This window comes from Megalops cyprinoides, chromosome 25 (genome assembly GCF_013368585.1).
Source record: "Megalops cyprinoides isolate fMegCyp1 chromosome 25, fMegCyp1.pri, whole genome shotgun sequence".
Classification (NCBI taxonomy): Eukaryota; Metazoa; Chordata; class Actinopteri; order Elopiformes; family Megalopidae; genus Megalops; species Megalops cyprinoides.
In genome coordinates, this window is record NC_050607.1 from 8640128 (window position 1) to 8661986 (window position 21859).

General features: G+C 44.4%; 1 protein-coding gene across 2 annotated transcripts in view; it reads right to left on the minus strand.

The window, feature by feature from the left end:
• Window positions 1-1192: 1192 nt before the first annotated feature.
• LOC118771924 (G1/S-specific cyclin-D2-like) overlaps window positions 1193-21859 on the minus strand; it is a 34022-nt gene continuing 13355 nt past the window's right edge. Inside the window, exons 1-5 of one of the 2 annotated variants that reach the window (XM_036520099.1) lie at window positions 12954-13295; window positions 11327-11542; window positions 7225-7384; window positions 4425-4573; window positions 1193-2556 (exon numbers count right to left, since the gene is read on the minus strand). In XM_036520099.1, coding sequence (XP_036375992.1) covers window positions 2392-2556; window positions 4425-4573; window positions 7225-7384; window positions 11327-11542; window positions 12954-13148 — 885 coding nt within the window. In that variant the 5' untranslated portion in view covers window positions 13149-13295 and the 3' untranslated portion in view covers window positions 1193-2391. Of the gene's footprint in view, window positions 2557-4424; window positions 4574-7224; window positions 7385-11326; window positions 11543-12953; window positions 13296-21859 lie in introns of those variants that run through there. The other variant, XM_036520100.1, reaches the window with a different exon arrangement.

Below are 21859 nucleotides of genomic sequence, written 5' to 3' on the forward strand. Positions count from 1 at the left end.
GTTGCCTAGTGAAAAACAGACGGGATATGCTGTTACAGGCAAGACCCATGAGAACAGCCTGAACCCTCATCTCCCATCAGAGTATGCTTTGCTTCTTTGTCACAGACAAAACCCCCTCCTCACACTCGAGAAATGGACTGACCCAGACATACCAGGATTCATTTGTACAGTACAAGTGAATTGGTTCTAGTGCTTTGGTTTGGGGAATGTGTAACAAATCATGGCAATCCAGCCAGCGTAAGGAGTGTACGTTTAAAGTGAGACAAGGACCTTGTTCCCATGCAGGCCCTGGGGGCTTGAGGGGGGGAGTCAGTGCAGCACACCGGATGTGACAGGGGACCAGGCCTGACATGGCAAATACCAGCTCATTACAAATGTGGCTTCCGACATTCATACACTCAAATGCTTTCAGAACGTGCAAAAAAAAAAAAAAAAACAAAAAACAGCAAAACTGTGGTGCTATAATGCAGACAAAATAAATTCAAGTAAAATTATTAATTTTTTTTTATAATTTGATAAATTAAAAAGCTAAAAAAAAAATCAAGCAAACAAAATAAGTGAAACAAAATCACAACCAAAAAAAAAACCCCAGCCTAAACCAGAATTGCAAACTTGAATCTGCGTTCTTTGCATCCTTGCACCGCCCTTTTTCCCCCACCATTTTCATTTTCAAGTAACACGTGAAACAGTCCGACCTTTCTCTGACTTGTTCTGTTTTTGGAATGTTTTTCAGTTGGAAAATCTACAGGAGGCTATCATCACAGTAGCGCATAATTTGGGAAAACCAGCCCGAAAAGCAATTATTTAAACAGGGAAGAAAAAAAACACTCCCACCCCACTAAAAAACCATCCCTTTATTGCCTGGTCTTAGCCACTTCCTTTGTCTAATGGGAAGAATGAAATTAAAAGTGCTCTAGTGTGGAAGCGAGTTACACATCTTTGGTTATGTGACTAGTGAGGCAGTAGGTGTTCCATTTTTCTAAACTGCTTTCCTCAAAATAAAAAAACAGAATGAGTCTCCAGTCTGGGTCACAGCCCAGACTCTCCCCCCTTAAAGCATCCTGCTAATGTGCCCCCCAAACTCCACCACTCACTATTCCCCTCCTACTCCAACTCCTAATTCCGCTCTCTCATTCACTACTTCCACAAGCTCCACCCCTCATTCACCCCCCCCCCAAGCTCCACACCCTCATTCAACACTTTCCTCATTCAACTCTAACCTCCATCCACAATTTCCCCAAAGTACTCTTCCTCATTCAACGTTTTCCCCAAACTCTACCCTCCATTTACAATTTCCCCAAAGTTCTCTTCCTCATTCAACATTTCCCCCACACTCCACCCCCTCATTCACAATTTCCTCCTACTTACTTTCTGTCTCTGACTCTCACCACTGCAGGCATCTTCTCCCACTGAGCCACACCTTCAGTCTGACTCTCTAGCTCCCCCTACAGACTCGGGTCTCCTCCATCACCAAAATCAGCTCTTGGGAGCATTCAGCTTACTCTCAAGCTTCATGTAAAATATGAGAGATAAAAATGAAGATTTGCTATTTGTAACAAAATACTGCATTCTATGATTGCCAACTTGAACGACAAAATGCAACACCTGAACTTGCCCCAGTAAGAGCAGATGGTACTGTCCACCTCTGATAAGGTACACCTCATGGATAACATCAGGTGAGGGTCAATGTCGCCCCTCTTGCTCTCTCCCAGGCTCTGGGTGGGTCCAGCCCTCGCCCAGCTCCAAGTCTGTCATTTCAGAATAAAGCGCATTAATATTAGGCAGCAATACAGAGGTACTTTCCTTATATCCCACAATTCCTCTAAAAGCTGTGAGCTCCTTTCCCCATTCTACCCAGTACCATGCACACAGGCTATGGTAATAAATGTAATATTAAAATAAAAATAATAATAAAAATAATATTAACTATCCTGCATTGTTGAATGCATTTTGACTGGTTTATGGTCCTGACTGTAGCCCTGGAAGCCCAATGTTCTGCCCTCCGCAGGACTGACCCATTCACTCCCAATGAGAAACACCCCGTGAGGATACCCCACTCTTTCCTAATGACAAACCCAGCCCGTGCATCATCCCCCCAGGATTGTACAAATGGACAAAAAAAAAAAAACAAAATAAAAAAACTTGATCCCACAAATGCAGGCCTTGAATTTTGGTCTCAAGGTTTAAGAGCTTTCATAGGATTTTTTAATAATATTTTTCTGATAAAATATATAACTATATTATTCAATCATTGATTACGAAAATCTCAAGTTTTATAAAACATAATAAAGCTCTATAGGACTTGCAGGCACTTGGTTGCGTGTATCTTTTTTTGTTGTGTGTTTTTCCTTTTTATTTTTATTATTCTGTGCTGTGGACGTTCCTGTGAGCTCACAGGTTGACATCGCGAACGTCCGTGGGGGTGCAGGACGGGTCCAGCTCGTCCACGCCCTTCCTGTTCGGCCCCCTCTGGTCCACTGTGTGCTGCAGCTGGACTTCCTGTAGACTGCTCACCAAAACGCTCTCAATCTGCTCCTGACACTCCTTCAAACAGTCCTGCAACAGAGAGAGGGGTACACGAAGGGTGAACGTTCCTGTCTGGTTCTGACACACCTTCACACCTCTTGGATGACTCTACCCCACACCCTCTGTGGATGGGGCTTTGCTGAGAGAGAGGGCCCGTGGGCCCCTTGGGGAAACCAGAATTATTTTAACAGCATCCAGGTCTCAGAGGAAACAATGAAGGAGGTGTTCTTAACAAGATTCAGCTTCAAAGAGTGACCGGGGAAACCAACAAGTGGTCAAATGAGAGAGGCGATTGCAGGGACAAACGAGTTGCAGACGTTTCCCTAGGATGAGGGGGGAGGAGTCCAGCAGTTGGGGAGGAGGGGTGGGGGGTATTTGGGTACAGGGTAAGACTCATGCGAGAAGTTCTGGGGTGTCCCTCTGAAATCCTCCAAGTACATATTCCCCCTGGTGGAGACATTAACTGCAGCACCTTGACAATCATCTGTCTTGTGCCGCTCACCTTGACACTCTTCCAACTTCTCTCTCTCCACTCTCTGCCTCACCCTTGTTCCTTCTCTCCCTCTTTCTCCCTCTCCTTCTTTCTGTCCTCTCTCCCTCCTTCTCTCTCTTGCCATCTCTCTCTCTCCCTCTCTTTGTGGGAAGTGTGACTGTTCTGCCACTGAGAGGTCTGAGAAATACGGAGCGACAAGTTCTCCTCTGAAATTCCCAGCAGATTGAAACAGGATGTGGCCGAGCTAGATGAAACCTTGGCTATAAAGACTTACAATGAGAATAACACAGATCTAAGCTGTCACAAGTTGTGTAACTTGCCACAGAGAACACAAAGTCACTGTCGTGGTGGGGGTGGGGGTGGGGAAGCACCCTGTAGAGGAACAATCCACCCAGAGAGCTCCACCATTCATCCTCCCTGCGGAGCGAGAAGCTCAGCCGTGCTGTGAAGCTCAGCGAATCACAATGTGTCTCGCTGCAGACAGAGACTGAGAGGAGGACGTGGCTGTGAGATCCAGCATGGCGGTTCATCAGAGGAAAGGGGCAGGGTGCTGTCCCCGTCTCCACAGCAACGTGAGAAAAACAGACCAAACCAGCGTCATTGGCGATGTGCTCCGCAGCCTCCCACGTCTCGCTGAAGCATGTACAGGAAGTGCCTGTGTGTGACCGCAGGAATGCCAGCCCTCCTTTCTGGAAAAGATACTCCCTCTCCGTCACTCCCGTTCCCCTTCCAAAAACCCCAGCAGGCTGGATTCAGAGCAGCATTAATGGGTCCAATATGTGACTGCTGGAGTCGGGAACATTTGCTCATGCTCAGAGCTGGGTGGGGGGAGTGGCCCTGCAAACCCACCCACACACTCATCCTCAGACATTAGCTGGGCCCTGACAGCTTTGTGGAAACAGAGTGGGATCGCGGTCAGTTCCTCTGGACGAAACGTCCCTGCGCTGCAGCTTTCACGAACACAAGGGAGAGGATTTTACTGGGGAAGCAGAGGCAGGACTGTGGGAATATCGGCACTGAGAGAGAGGCCTGCACATCCACACACACACACACACACACACACAGGCTAACAAGCACACATACATGCACAAACAGATTCACATAAAAATCTCCCACGGCAGAAATGAGCAAATTGTGATTAATCCCACTTATAGTGTCTGAATGGCAGCAACAGGTAAAAATTTCAGCACAAAAACACTTTTACTTTTGGCACATTGAACCAATTCTAATTCACCATTCACCATCCCTATTCATAAAAATTTATTTCTAAAACACAGTTAAAGCAGCCTTCTTCAATGGCCCGCTTTGTTTTTCAGCCTCCTGTGTCCAATCTTTTCACCTTTTTAGCAGCATCTTGCGCTGCTCCCTCTGCCTGTAAAGGTCAAAGGAAAGGGTGCTCACTCACCACTTCTGTGTTGGTGATTTTGGCCAGCAGGTCAGTCAGCTGTCCTCGCGAGAGCAGCGGGTCACTCCTGTCCAGCTGGAGCCCGCACACTGCCGCCCCCACGCTGCCGCAGGCGATCATGGAGGGGGGGTACATCGAGAAGCTGAAATCTGCACAGAAAGCGCAACACGCACAGTCAACACTTACATACCCCCACTGTCCCGCAGAGAAAAAGGAATCATTCCGGCCAGTCCTATGGCGGAGAGCAGGGGCAGCACTACTGCGCCCACTGGAAGACTGACACGGTGGGGCCGGGACACAGACAGATCCCTAAGTCTTCTTTCTCCACTGTACTGAAAATGGTCCCTAGGCTCTGGGTCAGAATGGCCCGGTACCTTGGCTTTGGGTAAGAATGGCTTGACATCCAAGCTTTGTCGTAAGAATTGCTCAGTCTTTTCATGGTTTTGGGTCAGAACATCAATGCAGGGGACATAAGCAGTGGGTTCTGGAAAAGACTTGTTGTAGCTCTGCAGAGACAGGAGCAGCAGCAGGGGAGAGAGGAACAGAGGCCTGTGGTGTTCACAGCCCCTGACCTCGGGCCTGCCCGAGAGTGGATGTGACCTGCTTACAAAGACTCCCTGAGAATCCCCCTCTCAAGACCCCCCAGCTTTTACAGCAGGGACACGCCCAGGTCACGTTCGCAGCTTTGTGTGCAGAAACAGCCATTTGAATCAGAACTGTGACCACCGCATGACTGCACAGAAATGAGCCCACCTCATATACAGCATGGAGACTATATTCTGAGCCAGCTACAGTCACTGCACAGCTATCGGCTGGGCTTGCCAAAAGGAAGGAACACCGTTTGCCGCCAGCTCAGAGTGATCGAACCAGGAAGTTCTTCTGTCAACAAACAGTAATAACACAAGCGGCTGTGCTGGCCAGCTGCATGTGAATCATATCTGAAGCCGAAGGGAATATGTGTCTGAGATGGGGCCAGAGCATCTGCCCCTGGGATGGCTTCAGCGTCCTCTGCACAACCTCACAGGAAGTTCCACACCTGTGAAAACCTGCCACACCCACCTCAGCTCACAACTATCTGCCTCATTAGGAAACTGGGGGGGGGGGGTGGTTCTGTCAGATTTAGAGGCAGGACTGAGGCAGGGCTGGGAAAAGACTGGGGCAGGTAGGGTGGGGCCTGGGCAGGGCTGAGAATGGCATTGGGGGGTAGAGGAAAACAAAAGGTGAAGAGCATTGCTGAAGCACTACACAGATATTATGCCCCAAGATTAGGGGGGGTCCTAGAATACACTACATTACATTACTGGCATCTAGCAGATACTCTTATCCAAAGCAACTTGCATGGGCTATAATTTTTGCATGTTGCCCATTTAAACAGCTGGACATTTACTGAGGCAATTCTGGGTTAAATACCCCGCCCAAGGGTACAGCTGCAGTGCCCCAGCAGGAAACCGAACCAGCAACCGTTCGGTTATGAGCCCTGCTCCATAGCACTGTGCTACTCCGTGGCGCCCATCCCACAGAAAGGTTCAGAGACATGAGTGTCTGCTCCCCCTCCCTAGCAGCTGGGGAGTGTGAGAAGAGGATATGACAGGGTCTGGGATCTGTAGAAAAAATATCCTCTCTCTCTGTCTGCCTCTTTCTCTCTCAGACTCTCTATCAACATATGAGAAACATGAGAGTCCGGTCCCTCAGACAGTGCTACGGAGAAGTGGGCCTGAGGGAGGATCTGCTAATGGAGAAGAGGGTCAGGCCCCCAGAGCAACACTCCCTTAGGCCAACGTCTTCAGCTGAAACACCTCTGGGGCACGCACATCCCAGCCAGGACAATCAGACAACTCACCCAGCCATGAGACAGGATCCACCATGCAAGCGGCTGCAGCCCACGCACCGCTTCAGAGGTAGTACACCTCACTTACAGTAAGTCACACTGGCTGACATTCAGTGACCTGCAGCAACCTGAATAAGGTTACCGCAGTCACGGTTTCTTAGAAGTTCAACATTTTACTGTGGGTGGGGGCCTCGCTATTTTGCAACATGGTTGATGTAAGACAGCTGTATCCAGTACCTAATACAGAAAACTGTATCACTCATTTAGAAAGGGGGAGGGAGAGAGGGAGACAGAGACTGACTTTTAAAAGCCCTTATCAGGACTAGTTAATCCAATAAAGGACTTGATGAAGACGCACTATCCACACATATACAATTAAGGAAGAGGGGGGAGAACAACACATAGCAAGGAAATACAAAACGCCAAAACCCAACCACTGTACAAAGAAGCACTAACCAACTCAAGCACCCTTCCGCCACAAAAGGGAACAATTCTGTTAAAAAAATAGGTTGGCATTCTGGCTTGGTATGTCAGTTCCACATCACCAGTCTCATTACTTTCGTAGCACCCCATTCTGAGGCCACTTACTGTGGAACTCAAAGATTTTTGCTAATCTTACAGAGCATTTTTACTCCAGCTTTGCCCCAGTGACACTCATCATTTCATCACCGCAACACCATCAGCGGTCACCAAATTTTGCTGCAAAAAAAAAAAAAAAAAAACTCTACCTCACCTCCAAAAACTAAACATGTTTTGGAAAGACTCTTCCTCAACCTTGATGTCCAGTTCTCTAAAACATTACACATCGACAGTAACCTTGAGTATTCCATAAAGTATTAAAACGGGTTTGCCCCAGCAAGCAGAAAGAGCGTGTTTTCTCCAATGAAGCATTAACCTGGTGAGAGAAAGAGAGCGTGAGGGAGAGAGAGAGGCAGGTTTTCCATTAGGTAAGGATGTTCTGTGTGTGGGTACCTGTGGCACAGAGGGCGATGAAGGTGTGCACATGTTTTCGGATGAGAGCCAGCTTGCCCTGGGGCAGCGGCAGCTTCCGGAAGATGTGCTCGATGAAGTCATGCGGAGTGACGGCTGCGAGGTTCCACTTCAACTTCCCCACGACCACCAGCTCCCACTGCTGGAGAGAGAGAGAACAGCACACAGAGTGCAAGATCGCCCCATCATCCTGACAGCAGAACTGCATGTGCTACAATGATCTGAAGCCCCGAAAGGAGACAGCACTTGAGTTTGCCTGCACCTGCGTTTGAGGCAAGAAAAGATCTCAGATCAGAATGTGCGACGATGAGGTCACAATAAACTCCCCATCTAAGCTGAATACCAGAGCACTGTCGACCACGCTGGGAATAAAAGCAGTCCAGCTGCTAGCTTTCGTGTCTAGACGGCAACCCACTCATTGCAATCCTGTATCTACTCCACAAACCTTATGCGTTATTAGGTCTATTAGAATCACATATGTGTACACTACTGGAAAAGCCCTTTCCAGCATGTGCCAGGAACATACTAAAATGCAGGCTTAGGAGAACTAATCACCACAGTCCATGCAAGCACAACAACTCCATAAATTCCACCACTGTGTGCGGTCCTTCCCACAAATTTCATTTAGAGACACGCATTTCCATTAACTTGATATTTGAAAAATCCATGGCTCCCAAGTACAAATATTCACATGGTTGACACTCACATTTTTCCTCCAAGCTTCCAATTCCTTCTGTATGCCTGCTGACTCACTGCACAGAGATTTGTTGTTAGCTAACACACATTCAATTGCTGATCCAAGTACTTGTTTAGGGATTTCATGGTCAAATATTTAAATAATGGCATTTTCTTTCTTATCCTCACCATCAGCAGAGCTGCATAACTGCCAAGGGATTGGGGCACTGTCCCAGAGAACACCTGTAAAATCTGTACTGAGCCAGAGGCAGGCTTGAGCAAGCTCTGTCCTCCCTTATTCTTTGGGATAGTTATGAGTTCTGGAGCAGTGAGTGAGTCATGTGGGATATCCTGTTCTCGTGTTCATGCGACCGCAGTCCTGAACACTGGCTTCCCCTGACCCGTGGGCCGAGTGTTGTCACGGCCTGGGGCAGTTCTGGTTCGGTCTGGTGTGATAACCATAAACTCCCCTGTCCTTTGGCCTGCATATGGCTGCTCCACGCTGCTGACCAAAGCCCCAGATTCAAAACCCATACTAGTGGCCCCTGTCTGGAAGTGTCCTGTCAAAGGCACCTCCCACCAGCTACAGATGTCTTTTTTCCTCACTGCACTGTCCACACTGGTAACCAATCAATGCGTCTAATCTTTTCAAGCCAGCATAAGCACTATTAGGAGTGGAGACAGAGGGTTTCACGGGTGGGATTCGGGTACACCAAAAAGAATGCGTGGTTTCTTTTTAAACATCAGTGTGACGGCAGCAAAAGCACTGAGATGTGATCAAATTGGGCCAGATCAAAAAGAGAGTGGTGTCCTGCTGAAATACCTCAGATTCACACAACATATAGAAAGAGACTCGCTTTTGAGAGGATAAGCCTTAAATACAGTATGAACAATCTCTCCTCTGTTACCTAATGGGAGCTAAAGTTCAGGCGTAACATTGAGTCCCCTCTGTCTCTGTTGGCACACCGCAGAACTGAGTGGAAGGAACAAAAGCACAAGCAACAGGATTTCCTCCCCGATCATGAGTCAGTGTGTGACAGTCAGAATATGGCGACCGCTCTCACTCACATTTACATGCAATGCAGGTGGCATCAGAGATGCCCTAAAGCTGTTCTGGGACCAACAGCACGTAGGCAGCAACTCAGACTATCAGCTAAGATACTCAGGATGCATTGACTAAATATGTAACATTAGACCAGTGCACAAACACCAGTGCACTACTGTACCTGTACAGATGGTTGGATAGACCCCTGCACATACGTACAGGTGTGGCCAGACATACCAGACACACACACACAGAGGCGCGGTCAGGCACTCAGTGGAAATGAGGCTGAGATGGCAAGCAGACGAGAAGCTGGATTAGCACCACTGACTTGAACCATCACAGGAGAGGACAGCTTTAACGCTCACATGCCAGCCACCCTCTCCTCTACAGGGTTAACCCCACGTCTGCTCTGGTCCAAGTCCCTCCTTCGGGCCTCAGCCAATCAGAAACAAGCTTCCTGCCGTAAGGTCTCCACACGCGCACCCACTTCCTTCCTGTAACCCCATAACCCCACCCCCACCCCCAGCCACAATCCTCAAGTCTCTGCACGGTTTTACCAGAAATCCTCAGCAGAAGGGGGGGGGGGGAGCAGAAGATGTGACTAATTCAGCTGATCAGCAGCTTCCTGTTTCTAGCTATCAGGCAGAGGAGGAGGCCATGTGACACCAAGGGAGTGAAATCCCCTGGCATGGAGGGGCAGCCCCACCTCCCCTCCCCCGCTCACATCTCTCAGATTTAGTGCAGCGCTCCGGCTCCGCACCCTAGCCGGCACAGCCCTAGAGGGGAGGGGCCGGCCACACCAGCGCAGAAGTCCAGAGAAACAGCAGGCCTCTGCACAAGGGAGGCCTGGTTCAAAGGTCACGGTGTGCGCTTGTTGGCAAGGTTCTCCACTGGCCTTCCCTCTTATCCTCGTCAACAGCTCATATGTTCCTCTCTCTGACCACATCCATCACTATACCTCAGCAGCATTACACTGAAACAGGGTACATGCTGCAATGCACTGCAATGCACACGGCCCCATGTGCAGACGACAGGAGAGATGAGTCTAACCCAGCAGGACTGCTGTCAGAGAATGGGGGCATGTTTATGCAATGCTGAAGGAGACACACTTTGCCTGATGTGCATGACTGGCAAATTTAGTGACACTGCATTATTGGAGCTGGTTCACGGTATTGGCACCTTTTCCTGGAACCCGTGGCCTGCCAGGGCATTTCACACGGGGGCAGAGACTGCAGCAGGAGACAACACGCTGAACCAGTTCAGACCGAATCTGAATCAAGCGACATTAAAATAGCTGCCTGCAACAGCACAGCCAACCTGACCAACTTCCCACATGATTCTGAGCAAATTCTCTCAAAACAAGGAAGTGTCAGTGTCATTCTCAAACACTGGTGTGCAGTTCTACCAAAACCTCACAAAGAACAAGCTGATCTCAATAGACACATCATCTGATTTGAGCAAAACCCAATTTTTTATCCATTAAGAGGTCTCCTGTTAATGGGTGTTATTACAGACCTATACTTCTAGGAATAACTATAAATAACATGCATTGCTATCAGTACTGTTAAAAATATTTCCACAGAGAAGTGGACACACCAAGGTTGGCATCTGCTGTAAATGACATCAGAAAAGCTTGCCTCGAATGATTTCCATACCTTAATTCAGTGTTCCAGACGCAAGCGCCAGTGAGGCATTAAATGAAAGTCAGTTTTAATCTACCAAGCACTGGCCATTAATCAATGACCTCACAGTGCTAAATCTCAAAAACAGAGAGCCGAGAGCAGTGATGAGACCTGAGGTCGGTCTTCCATCTTCGCCCTCGCCCATCTCCGAACGCCAGGAAACCAGGCGCTTGGCTCAAGCGCAGCACACAGCTCACCGCTCAGAGTGAATATTTGCCACTAGGCGGCGACTGAGAGCCCTTTCAGAATATGACCTTTAAAAAGCCGTGAGTGATTTGGAGACCCGCAGGTGATACTCCCTCAATCTCGCTCAACGGTTTAGTTCCATATGATGGTACTTTCGTTGGACAACATAATTTAATCTACAATGTAAGCGAGCACAATATACAAATAAAATTGTGGATTGTGTTATTTTCCATATTTATGATATAAACAGATGATGAGTTTGACGATTAACTTCATGAAACATCATTCAGTAAATAAGAAAAACGATTCTTGTCTATTGTTGGGTTTTAGAATACATTTATGCGTGTCAATAAAACAAGACACATTTCCATGTTTGCAAGCTTATTCATTTCATATCTTCGTAATAACACAAAGTGCATGTTAAGTTTGGTGGTATCGGTACGCCATCACGCAGAATGAAAGCGTTACGTATCCACGGATCTCCATCGTGTCTTACCAGCAGCGTCTGTGTTGTTATGGAATTATCCGTGTAGATGCAGAGTTTTTTTGCGGTTAGAGGGTGCGCCTCTTTCAGCTTTGACGCGAGAAACATGCAGACCGCTCCTAGCAGCTGCAGGCAAGATTTCCTAGTGGGCACCACGGCTAAATATCTGTCCAGATAGTTCACTGCCAAAGGAAAGACGTCTTCTTCACACTTCTGTTCTTCGCAAACCTGCAATAGGACAGACGACAGAAGTGAAGCCAGTTTAAAATGTAGCACGCGGTGCCTCAGAAACTTTCTACAGGCTACACTGACTAAAATAATAGATCGCTAAAAAATACATTAACACCATGACATACCTACAGGCTTTAAATAAGTTATAGCCGAAAAACTAGTCATGAAAAACTCTACTAATAACTTTTATGAAACCGGATGAACGGCATCCAGAATGAAACTGAGTTAAAAGCTGTTCCAGTATTATGAATACGCAGATATGAATATGCAGATATATTATTTCGAAGACTAGAAAAAATGTATCAGGCGTGTGCTGTCAATAAACTCGCATTCCTCCATTTCAGCCTGTAAGAAATGAGATCACTGCACAGTCGCCCAGCACACACGCTGCGCAATCCAGGAACTATTTTGTAGTTCGTCATGTTTTCATAAAATGTTTAAAAATATAAATAAATTAGACATGGCTATTTTTTCCACTGATAAAACATCATTTGTCCCCATAGAATCGTTCCCGACAATTGCTAAGTCGATAGAGACAAGTAAAGTGCGAAAAAAACGGACAAAATGAAACCTCGGCGACATGTGTCTGCTGTGGTAAACGTCAGAGCCCTGGCAAATTAATTATTTTAAAAATTATTTAAAAATAACTCGCAAACATAAAATGAACACTTTTTGCATGAAAATTAAGCTAGTGCAGTCCTCCTTATTTTTATGAACATTCGTGACATCCATGTCACTGAGATTGTCAATTACCGAACTTAATTCTTTTGTGACAGATTTCGATGAAAGGAGAGAATGTACGGGGCCCTCGCCCCTTCCGTGAACAAATCTACGGCTGCTACAGAAAAGAAATATAGAAAATTGTCGTAACGCTTCATGTGTACATTTTTCTCACAGGTTGTGTATTATAGAGGCGGATCCGTGCAAGCATGTATATGTCTTAGCAGAAGCTACAATGTTTTATGTGACTAAAAAGTTATCGGAAACAAACCGCAACGACTGACCAGCTGAAACCAACATGGCGTTGTGGTTATATTATCGAACTGAGATATTGTGGTGCATACGTGTGCATGTAAATATTTATCAAAAATTCTATATTTTCAACGTGCTTTTCCTAAACGACACTCATGGAATCCTAGAAGAAGCACATCGTCTTCCTTTCAGTTTTGTTTTTATATTTATCACCACATTCCGCGGCTGTTTCAAGACTGCATGGCTCACTTTTTAAAAAATAACTTTAAAAAATATATCTAAAACACCACTGTACTCGATAGCGGACATGGCTAATTGGAGCCAGACATATGTTAAAGAAAGTGTCCAGAATTCGTCACAGGAAGATTCCGTTCGCATGTATCAAACGAGGCGTCGGCACGGAAACGCAAATAGAACCGGGTCTCGCGGTACAAACCTCCAGCATCCAAGTTGTAACCATTTTCCGCATAAACGGCTGAATCTCCTTTTGCACGCATTTAAAATAAGAACACTGGGGTAGAAAGTTTTCCTCAATGGTCAACAGGCTCTGTATAACCCTGTCATCTTGTAGGAGGTTAGGGTCCGGACGGGCTCTGATGATGGTGTCTTTTTCGAAGCACAGGAGTTCCATAACTGGTCCCTTCCTTTTTAAATACACGTGGCTTTCAGTGAATATAGTTGCAATACAAAAGCACGGAGAGGGGCTGCAGGTAAAATCCTTTGGAACCACACACACGAGACAGCAGGGCTGTTCCGCGGAGTCCTGCCCCTCTGAGCCTCCCGCCTTATCCCCCACTGCTTTTGCGTTCCTCCTGCTGCAAAGCTGAGTGACGCAAGCCTCACACGACGGCTCTGATTGTGCAGCAATTGGCCAGACGTAGCACGCACTTTTCCTGCTTCCTCTGTGAGCCAACAGGGGACCAGGAACGAACCTCACATACAGCACAGTATGGCATCTTCTCATGATTGTATTATTATATACTCATGACCACAGAGGGTAGCGCCCCTTACTCCACTCTTAGCTTACGCTGTCTCGCGCAACAACGTCCCGTCGCTCATGCACGAATACATACAAAAGACACACACAACAAAATGCCTACTGGAAGAGCCAGATAATACAGCAGAATGTTCATTCCTGACATACAAACAATGACCGTATGAGAGGCTGCTATTCTATACAATTTTCAGGCATTGGCAAAAATGGTCTTTTGCTGAATTAGTGGCACCTGTATGAGTGTGCTTGGGGAGGGGTGAGGCACTGTGTCTTCCTCTTAGCTTACAGGATAGACAGTACATAACGGATCAGCAATATTCTCTCATCTATATTGCGCAAAATTTGGGCACAGTCGGTTCTTATGTTCTTTTTTTTCTTTTTATGCCAATGTGTGCTTTAAAACATTTATTTCTCGTCAAAAGAGCTATTGAAGCGGCTATTTATTTGTAATGTAATTGAGCTTCTGGCGTGCTTCATCCTCCTCTAATATATAAAATTAACCATTAAGTTAGGGGGTTGTGGGACAAACTCTATGGCACCGGGAATGTTTTGCACCCATTTTCGGGTTATTTGAGGCAACAGTGGTCCGTGGAGCTTGATGGAGATCGCTTTCTAGGAAATGCAGCAAAGAACAGTTGAAACTCGCGGTGCAGAGACAGCACATTAAAGATGACTGAAGATAATTGTGAGCGCGTCGCTGAGCTATTACGTGAACAGCAGGGTCAGTAAATCGCTAAATGTCCAGAATACAAGCCTTGCAGTGTGATGGCTTAGCATACATGTATGTAGTTATGGGCAGGGCTCCACACTTGCGTTTCAGAGAAAAAGAAAAAAAGTCATCGAAATCTTTTCAAAAGCAAGAGAACGCGGACATATCTTCACCCAAAAGGTTGCACCAACAATAAAACATCTCAGTAACTATATGCACAAAGAGGGGTGCATGTTTAAACTTTAGCTGCAGCCTACAGAAGACAGAGCTATGTGCACGTGTCTTGGTCACTTGTTGAAACGCTTGTGAGAAAAGTGTATCTTAATCGTATCTTCTTTTTCATTTTAGTATCATTTCCTCCCCTTCATCAAACATAACCAATAGTCATGTGCACACGACCGAGGCATGCAGATTGTTACTGGGCAGATTTCGACATGTAGGAGGAACATTCTTCCTCTGGTTCGCGAGGACCACCCAACACCCGCTTCTTATCGATCAACTTCGACTGAACGTGTACAGCCGCTGCGTCGATGCAACGAAAAGATAAAACTGAAAGTCATCCACAACACGCAGCACATCCGAAAAACAAACCTCTAATTGCGCGCTATAATTGCAAATGTCATTTCACCAAGGCGCCATTGTTCCAAAAACTTATTTGGCCAAAATGTCATTAATCGCAACTAACAGCACTAAGGACTTGAGATGTCATGCTACCCGTTGGTAATGGTCTTCAGAACGTCGCTATGTCAAGAAAAAATAACTGGCACATTTTCCGTGTAGTAAACGGTCTTTTGAAAGGAGGATAAGAAAATTGTGTCTTCCTTGGAATTTCATTAGGCTTCTTACTCAGATATATGGTTAATAGGAATACAACAAAGAAATACAACATTACATTTAGTTCACGATATTATATATTGCATATGTAGATATGTGCAACTTAGACATCGAAAAGAGACTGACAGTTCCCGCCCGGTCACCGTGCAGAAGTTAATTTGATTGAACATGGGCGCAGACAGGAGGCTGCGCATGCGTGTAGAATACCTCGCTAATATCTTAAAAGAAAATGGAGTGGACAATATGAAACTCTACTGTCTATGGTAAACAATTATAGCACAAGGGAATGGGTAAAATATATTTTAAAAGTCGATGAATTTTTGTTCTCGGGAGCTATAAGCGCGCCTGTCACCTGGCGCGAGAGATCCAGCTGTCATACTTGTGTAACTTACAAAAGAGCATATAAGAAGGTTGGAGAAAAGAGCAGAGACGGTACTAAATCAAAAAATGTCAAAAAAAAAAAAAAAAAATATATATATATATATATACCGCAAATATTTAGACTTTTATCATTAGATATTTTTTATCTGGATATAAAATCAATACAATGCACTAGATTGTAGATTGAGTTGTTTAAAAGGTGGTTTTGCAAGCTCCATTAAAAGAACAGGTAAATAAGTCATGTTTTGATGAGCAAAAACTCTTTGTAGGCTCCCCCAAAACTCATAAGCATACTCAAATACAATATTTCTGATTGCTGGATTCACAAAGTGCTAAGCGTATTAAAACACAATTCTTGTTTGAGTTTTTATCTGTAATAACTCAAATGATCAGTTTCAGCATTTCACATAGTGGAATCGTAGAGCTTCTCTTTAATTACAAACATGTTAGCTTTAGAACTGGCCAGTAACATCAAATATTGAGATTATCGGCAAGTTCTACTTCCAAAATGCACTAATGGAAAACTACTAAGTATGCTTTTAAAGGTCAACAAGCTAAACAGTGAGAATGAAGTTTAGTTGATGAAATATGAAATAATACACAGAGGACACAATCCAAGAAATAGGGAGAGGAATACAAGAAATAACTGAAAAGAACAGGAAGAAGAATAGTACATGCACAGTGTTCTGTGTTAAAGTATTGACACTGTATATGCAAGTAATAGGTAGACCAGCACAACATTTCCTCATCATTCACTGACACACCCCAGCAGCCTGGAACCCAATATTCAGCCAGCAATTCACAATTACTACAGGACAATATAGCCACATGAGCCACAAGTGTTTGTATATGTTCAAGTGTATGAGACAGTGGAGGAGTGTGTGTGTGTGTGTGTGTGTGTGTGTGTGAGAGAGAGAGAGAGAGAGAGCTAGCATGTGAGTGTGTGTGTGTCATCACATGACTATATGACTATGCCCCTGTATATCACCTGCCAATCCGCACACAATAAATGTCCCATTTTTACATCAGTTATTTGCTCAGTAAATTGTTTTATCCAGACTGACAAATCAAGCCTAAAGATTACACTTCCCATCGGCAGTGGCATATTTACTCTAACAGTTCAGGATAAGCACCTGGCAAGGGTGCAGCAGCAGAGCCCTACCCTGGATTGTAACCTGCCACCTTGCAGGTACGGAAAGTCCTGCTCTGTGACCTCTTCTTTAAATATCACCAATTCAGAACGCATAGCAGATACCAGTAAAATGCTATTGTTCTTTCCTTTGTTGGGAATTATGGTAAAAACTGGTTTTACACATACATTGTTACCACAGCTTTTGAGTGAAAAAGGAGTACATTTCACTCTCCTTTCTATAAACAAAATGTAGGGACTACCTTGGAAGGAATACCACTTACAAACACCAAAACGACTATCTTAGAAAGAAGGATAAAAAGTGTCCCACTATCTTAAACGTTAGGCAGGATTTGCACCTGATCAAATGTGTTTCAATACTGACATCATTGTCAAACTCGTGGTAACATGAACCTTTGTTGAGTATTTTCTGCTGATTCTGTGATAATAGTAATAAAGGAATGCAATAATATCATTATTCATTCACCATCACCATGTTGTTTTTAGTGTTGTGTATTCATTTTTGTATGCTTGAAGTTACATTTCAATTAAACACACTTCAAAAGTACACACATGCACAAATACACAAATTCATAAATCATGACATGGTTTTGAAAGGATGCTTAATGTCGGTCATGGGGAGGTGGAAGATGAATACTGCTTATTGTTAACACCACTTACAGGAAACATTCCTTACAGTAAACACAGCTGATTTTTATACTCCCTGTTCAAAATACTGCCAACTATAAGCATTACCTCTTAATACTGTTTCTTGTAAATACTTTTTACTGTAAATTTTGCTATTTGTAAATACTCCTTATGTTACACACTGCTTATTACAAATATTGCTTATTGTAAATAGTACTGATTTTGCCTTAGATCGTTTGACCCTGCTTTGGCTATTACTGTGTGTGCATGTATGTGTCCGAGAGTGATAGAGGGAGAGAGAGAGAGGACAGGAAGGGAAGGGAGGTTCTGGACACAAAGGAGAACCCCAGATTAAGTCATAAACAGCAAACTACATAGGTTGCATATTTAGAGGGTGAGATCACATCCTTTTCCCTAAACAGCAGAGGAAGCGAGCTCCACACCAAATGGCATGTCATTACTGGCCAGAGGCACTGAGGCATGTAACAATAAGCAGAGACTGTGTGTGTGTGTGTGTGTGTGTGTGTGTTTGTGTGTTAAGGATGCATACATCCATGTGGACATGTGTTTACGTGTGTGCGTGCATGTACAGCGTAGGCGCGTGTGCATACACATGGTAGCAAGCGTGTGCGAGTGTGTATGTGTGTGAGACCATATATGATTGTATGTGCCTTTGTGTATGAGACAGGGTTACATAACTGTTCTGGGGGGGGGGGGGGCTGTTGTTCGGCTCAGCTCACACTTTCACCAAATCCCTCCATCAGCAATCTACACCCTCATGCAGGAACCAGGATGGAAAGAGAGATTTGGGCAGAGAAAGAAAAGTCATACACTACAGTGGCCACAACAGCCATATGAACTGTGACTCTGCATTTCACTCGCAAATGAGTGATTCTGAATTTCACACACTGAGAGACATGCTTACTGAATGCTTACTGAATTTCTCCTGAAATGTCTCACTACTACAGATACGTAAGTGTCAAATGACAAGAGCAGGGTGAACTACTGATTCTATCTGACAGATTTTTTCCCCCAAAGGTACATTTTAGACACACCATAGATACCTGTAACATGATTTTATGAAGGATGGGTTTTCTCCCTCCACTGACAAAACACACCATTGGGTTGTGTTTGTGGAAAATATCAAAAAGAGATACGGGCAAGACATCATTTTTAATTAGAAACATGCATTATACTTTTTCTTTAATGATCATTTAGCCTTTTTTTGGATATAAAGTGGTTTATTTCAGACCATAACAAAAGTCCCAAGTGCATTGTGGGAATTTACTAATTCCTAAAATATTTTGCTCAGAGCCCTGTCACAAGGCTGAACCATAAGTGAAATGTTCAAAGCCACTTGAAACTGTTTTAACTGTGGAGTTAATAAAAACGAACTTACGCTCGACAAAAGGGTTCAGTTCGGTTCATTGGAAACACACACATAGCACAACCATGACAAAGAAGCAGTTCTGACATATCTGAAATCACTGTAGGTTACAGGCGATAGTCATTTTTTTATGTGTAACATCAGCAGTCTCAGGGTTAATTCCCAAAGCTTTTCCTCTGGCAGTAATGGGACTGAGAATGAGTGAGGACACCACACTGCAGTCACGAGAACTACAAACATTCAATTTATCACAAACTGTACCTTTTCCTATAAACCCTTAAAAATACACAGGAGTCCAGAGGAGGGGGGGAGCAGGAAAGGCACTGCAGTGCCTGTAAGAGCCGGATGTGTGATTGTGTGTGTGTCAGTTGAGAAATTTTAGGAAGGAAGAGCTGAAAAAGAAAGTTGGGCACTCCAGTAAGCACCAATTCCAGTCAGCAGCAACGGCCACTTTATGAATGGGGGAGACTCCAACAGCTGGAAACAGCTGATTGGCTGAGTGCCTTGGATGTGTCTGTGTAGTCGAGTGCTTGAATGCAGTTGATTGGCTGAATACCTGGATGTGGCTGAATGGCTGCGCTGCTACAGAATCCCAGCTACACAATGAAAAGATAGAAATACAGCAAAGGACAGTACAGAGAGCCTCCCCATGACCTCTATGAAATAAAAAGGAGAAAAGCACATCAATCTTCAGTTCTCTTTCCAATCTCCCTAAGCTTAAACTAGGGTCTGAAGCCATGATCCTATTGTTTTCAGCAAAGTATTTTCTAAAATGTGTATTCGGTGCAGTATTTTGACTTCCTTCTTCTCCTTATTTTACCTGCCTTTTAAACTTCACATTCTAGAGCACTTTCCTCCACCACAGCACATGTGTTTAATTGTGAGTCGAGTACACTGCAGGCTCTGGGGTTACAAAGCAGAGAGTGAGAAAGGGGTATGCATTGCTCGAAAGCAGGGAGAGAGCTCGCTACTGTAAATCAGCAATACCCGAGCCCTGCATTTCACCGTGTGAAGGACAGTCAAATCAAGTGTAACTCGCCTGATTAACTCTGTAGGTTTATTAGATTCAGATGGAAGAGATGCGCTGAGCTTTTCTATATAAAGCTGTTTCTTGTTGTGTATGCAGCAGTGTGTTGCACTTATGTTTATTCATTTGGCAGATGCTTTTATCCAAAGCGACTTACAAGTGAGGCAGAGCACCACACAAGCAAAAGCCATACAAGGAGTCACAATATTAGATGTGCTGCATGACCAAGTCTCAATAGTTGGCCAGAGAAGGTACAAGTTAGCTAGTAGAGACAAACGTGCATTAAACCATAATTTTTTTATGGAAAACGGAGTTTAGGACATAAGAAATTGCTTTAGGTGGTAGTGATTCAGGTGATCAGGTGAGTGTGGCAGAGCTGTGTCTTCAGATGATTCTTAAAAATACTGACGGATCTGGCAGAACGGATAACGTGTTGAAGGTCATTCCACCATCGGGGAACAATGGCAGAGAAAGTCCTGGAGGGTGATCCAAAACTTTGTAGTGCTATGGAGCAGGGCTCGCAATGCAAAGGTTGTTGGTTCAATTTGCACTGCTGTTGTACCCTTGAGAGACTTAACTCATTGCTTCAGTAAAATACCCACACGTATAAATGAATCATATGTAAAAAATTAAGCTATACAAGCCACTCTGGCATCTCTTAAGCACTAATGTGGTATAATTACCCCCAGTATCCAGAGCTGGTCGCAAACTGCCAGCAGAAAATTTGTCCCCACAAACAAAGTAACTTTCACAAAGAGCACTGCAGAGAAACAATGTACTTCAGAACAGTAATGGTATTAAATACTTCTGGGTTAGACTGTGGCTGTTAAATAAATCCACAGAACCCAAAACTTGACGCTGTCTGTACTGTACCGATCAGTGCAATGCCCAGGATTAGAAACAAAGTTGACAGTTGTCTGCAGCTGAGGTTCAGAGAGAGAGAGAGGGAGAGCTCCTTTTGTTGAACTGATGACCAGACAATGGCCACTTGCCTCAGTGGAAATTTCTCTGAGTCATTTCTTGGTGTGCATGTGCTGAACACCCTGCTATGCTTTTCTCTATGGCTGCAAAGAAGGCGCAAAGGCGAACCTCCACCCACACCTTTCGAGCACCGCACCCGGTGCCTTTCTCAGGCTGTGCGCTCTCATAGGCCACAGAGGCTGAGACGGTCTGCATGGCAGTTAATATTGTTACTCACACAAACGCATCTGCAACTGCAGGTTCCACCTCCTCTGATGGAACATCCAAAGATCACTACATTGTTTTTTAATCTGCAAAGAAATCAATTTTCCTTCATGTAAAAGGGAGAGAAGAATAAAAAAAATGCTACTTGCTGATAAATAACATTACGCTCTTTATACACATATTTAACCTGACACTTCATTTAGCATGAATATGAAGGTAATTTATGTATGTAATTACTCTGTAAAAATACATTACTGCTGTATGTGAACATCTTGTAACAAAGTCCAGTTATTCACATAGATCATGTGTGAAGGTACTTTCCTATTAATTACATAGGACTACTACTTTATAGTAGCAAATGAGGATATTCTTTCACAATTAGGTCAGATAATATGGTAATTTTACAGTATAAAGTAACTCTACTGATTATTTTTCAGACAAGGTGCTTGTTATAAATAAAAGCACATCCAGTAAGTCATTACCTGGAACTAGACTAAAGACACCTTTGCGATGAGTCTTTATGGGAATTCCACCCGGCGGTTTCAGTGGTTGTCCACAGGTGTGGGTCTAAGTTAAGTGCTGATACTGTGGGTATTGGTTTTCACTCTCACAGCAGTTACTCAATCACTGCTATTTTCAGATAAATGTTCATTCATGGTTTCAGCACATGAAAGCTACTCATGCATTAAAATCCTGGGATTGGACAGCATAACGATAAACTGTTCAGACATAATCCTCAAACACCCTTCGCCAGCATTAAAAATATGTACATTTATTCATATTTATGTTTAAAATGTATGACACAAACCATAAAAGTTTACCCACAATATACAGCACTTTTTAAACTCATTTTAACCTTTGCATTTCATCTTGATGCTTTACAGTTTTGAGCTTTGGTCTTAGCCTGTCCATTGTCTGCAGATGGAAATGAGCTGGATTGATAATTCTTCTAACAGTCTCAGCCAGAGGACGGACCATCTGTATCTCTGCATTTCTACATCTGATTTGGAGACGAGCCCAACCAATATACCACCAAGGAGGTCTGAGA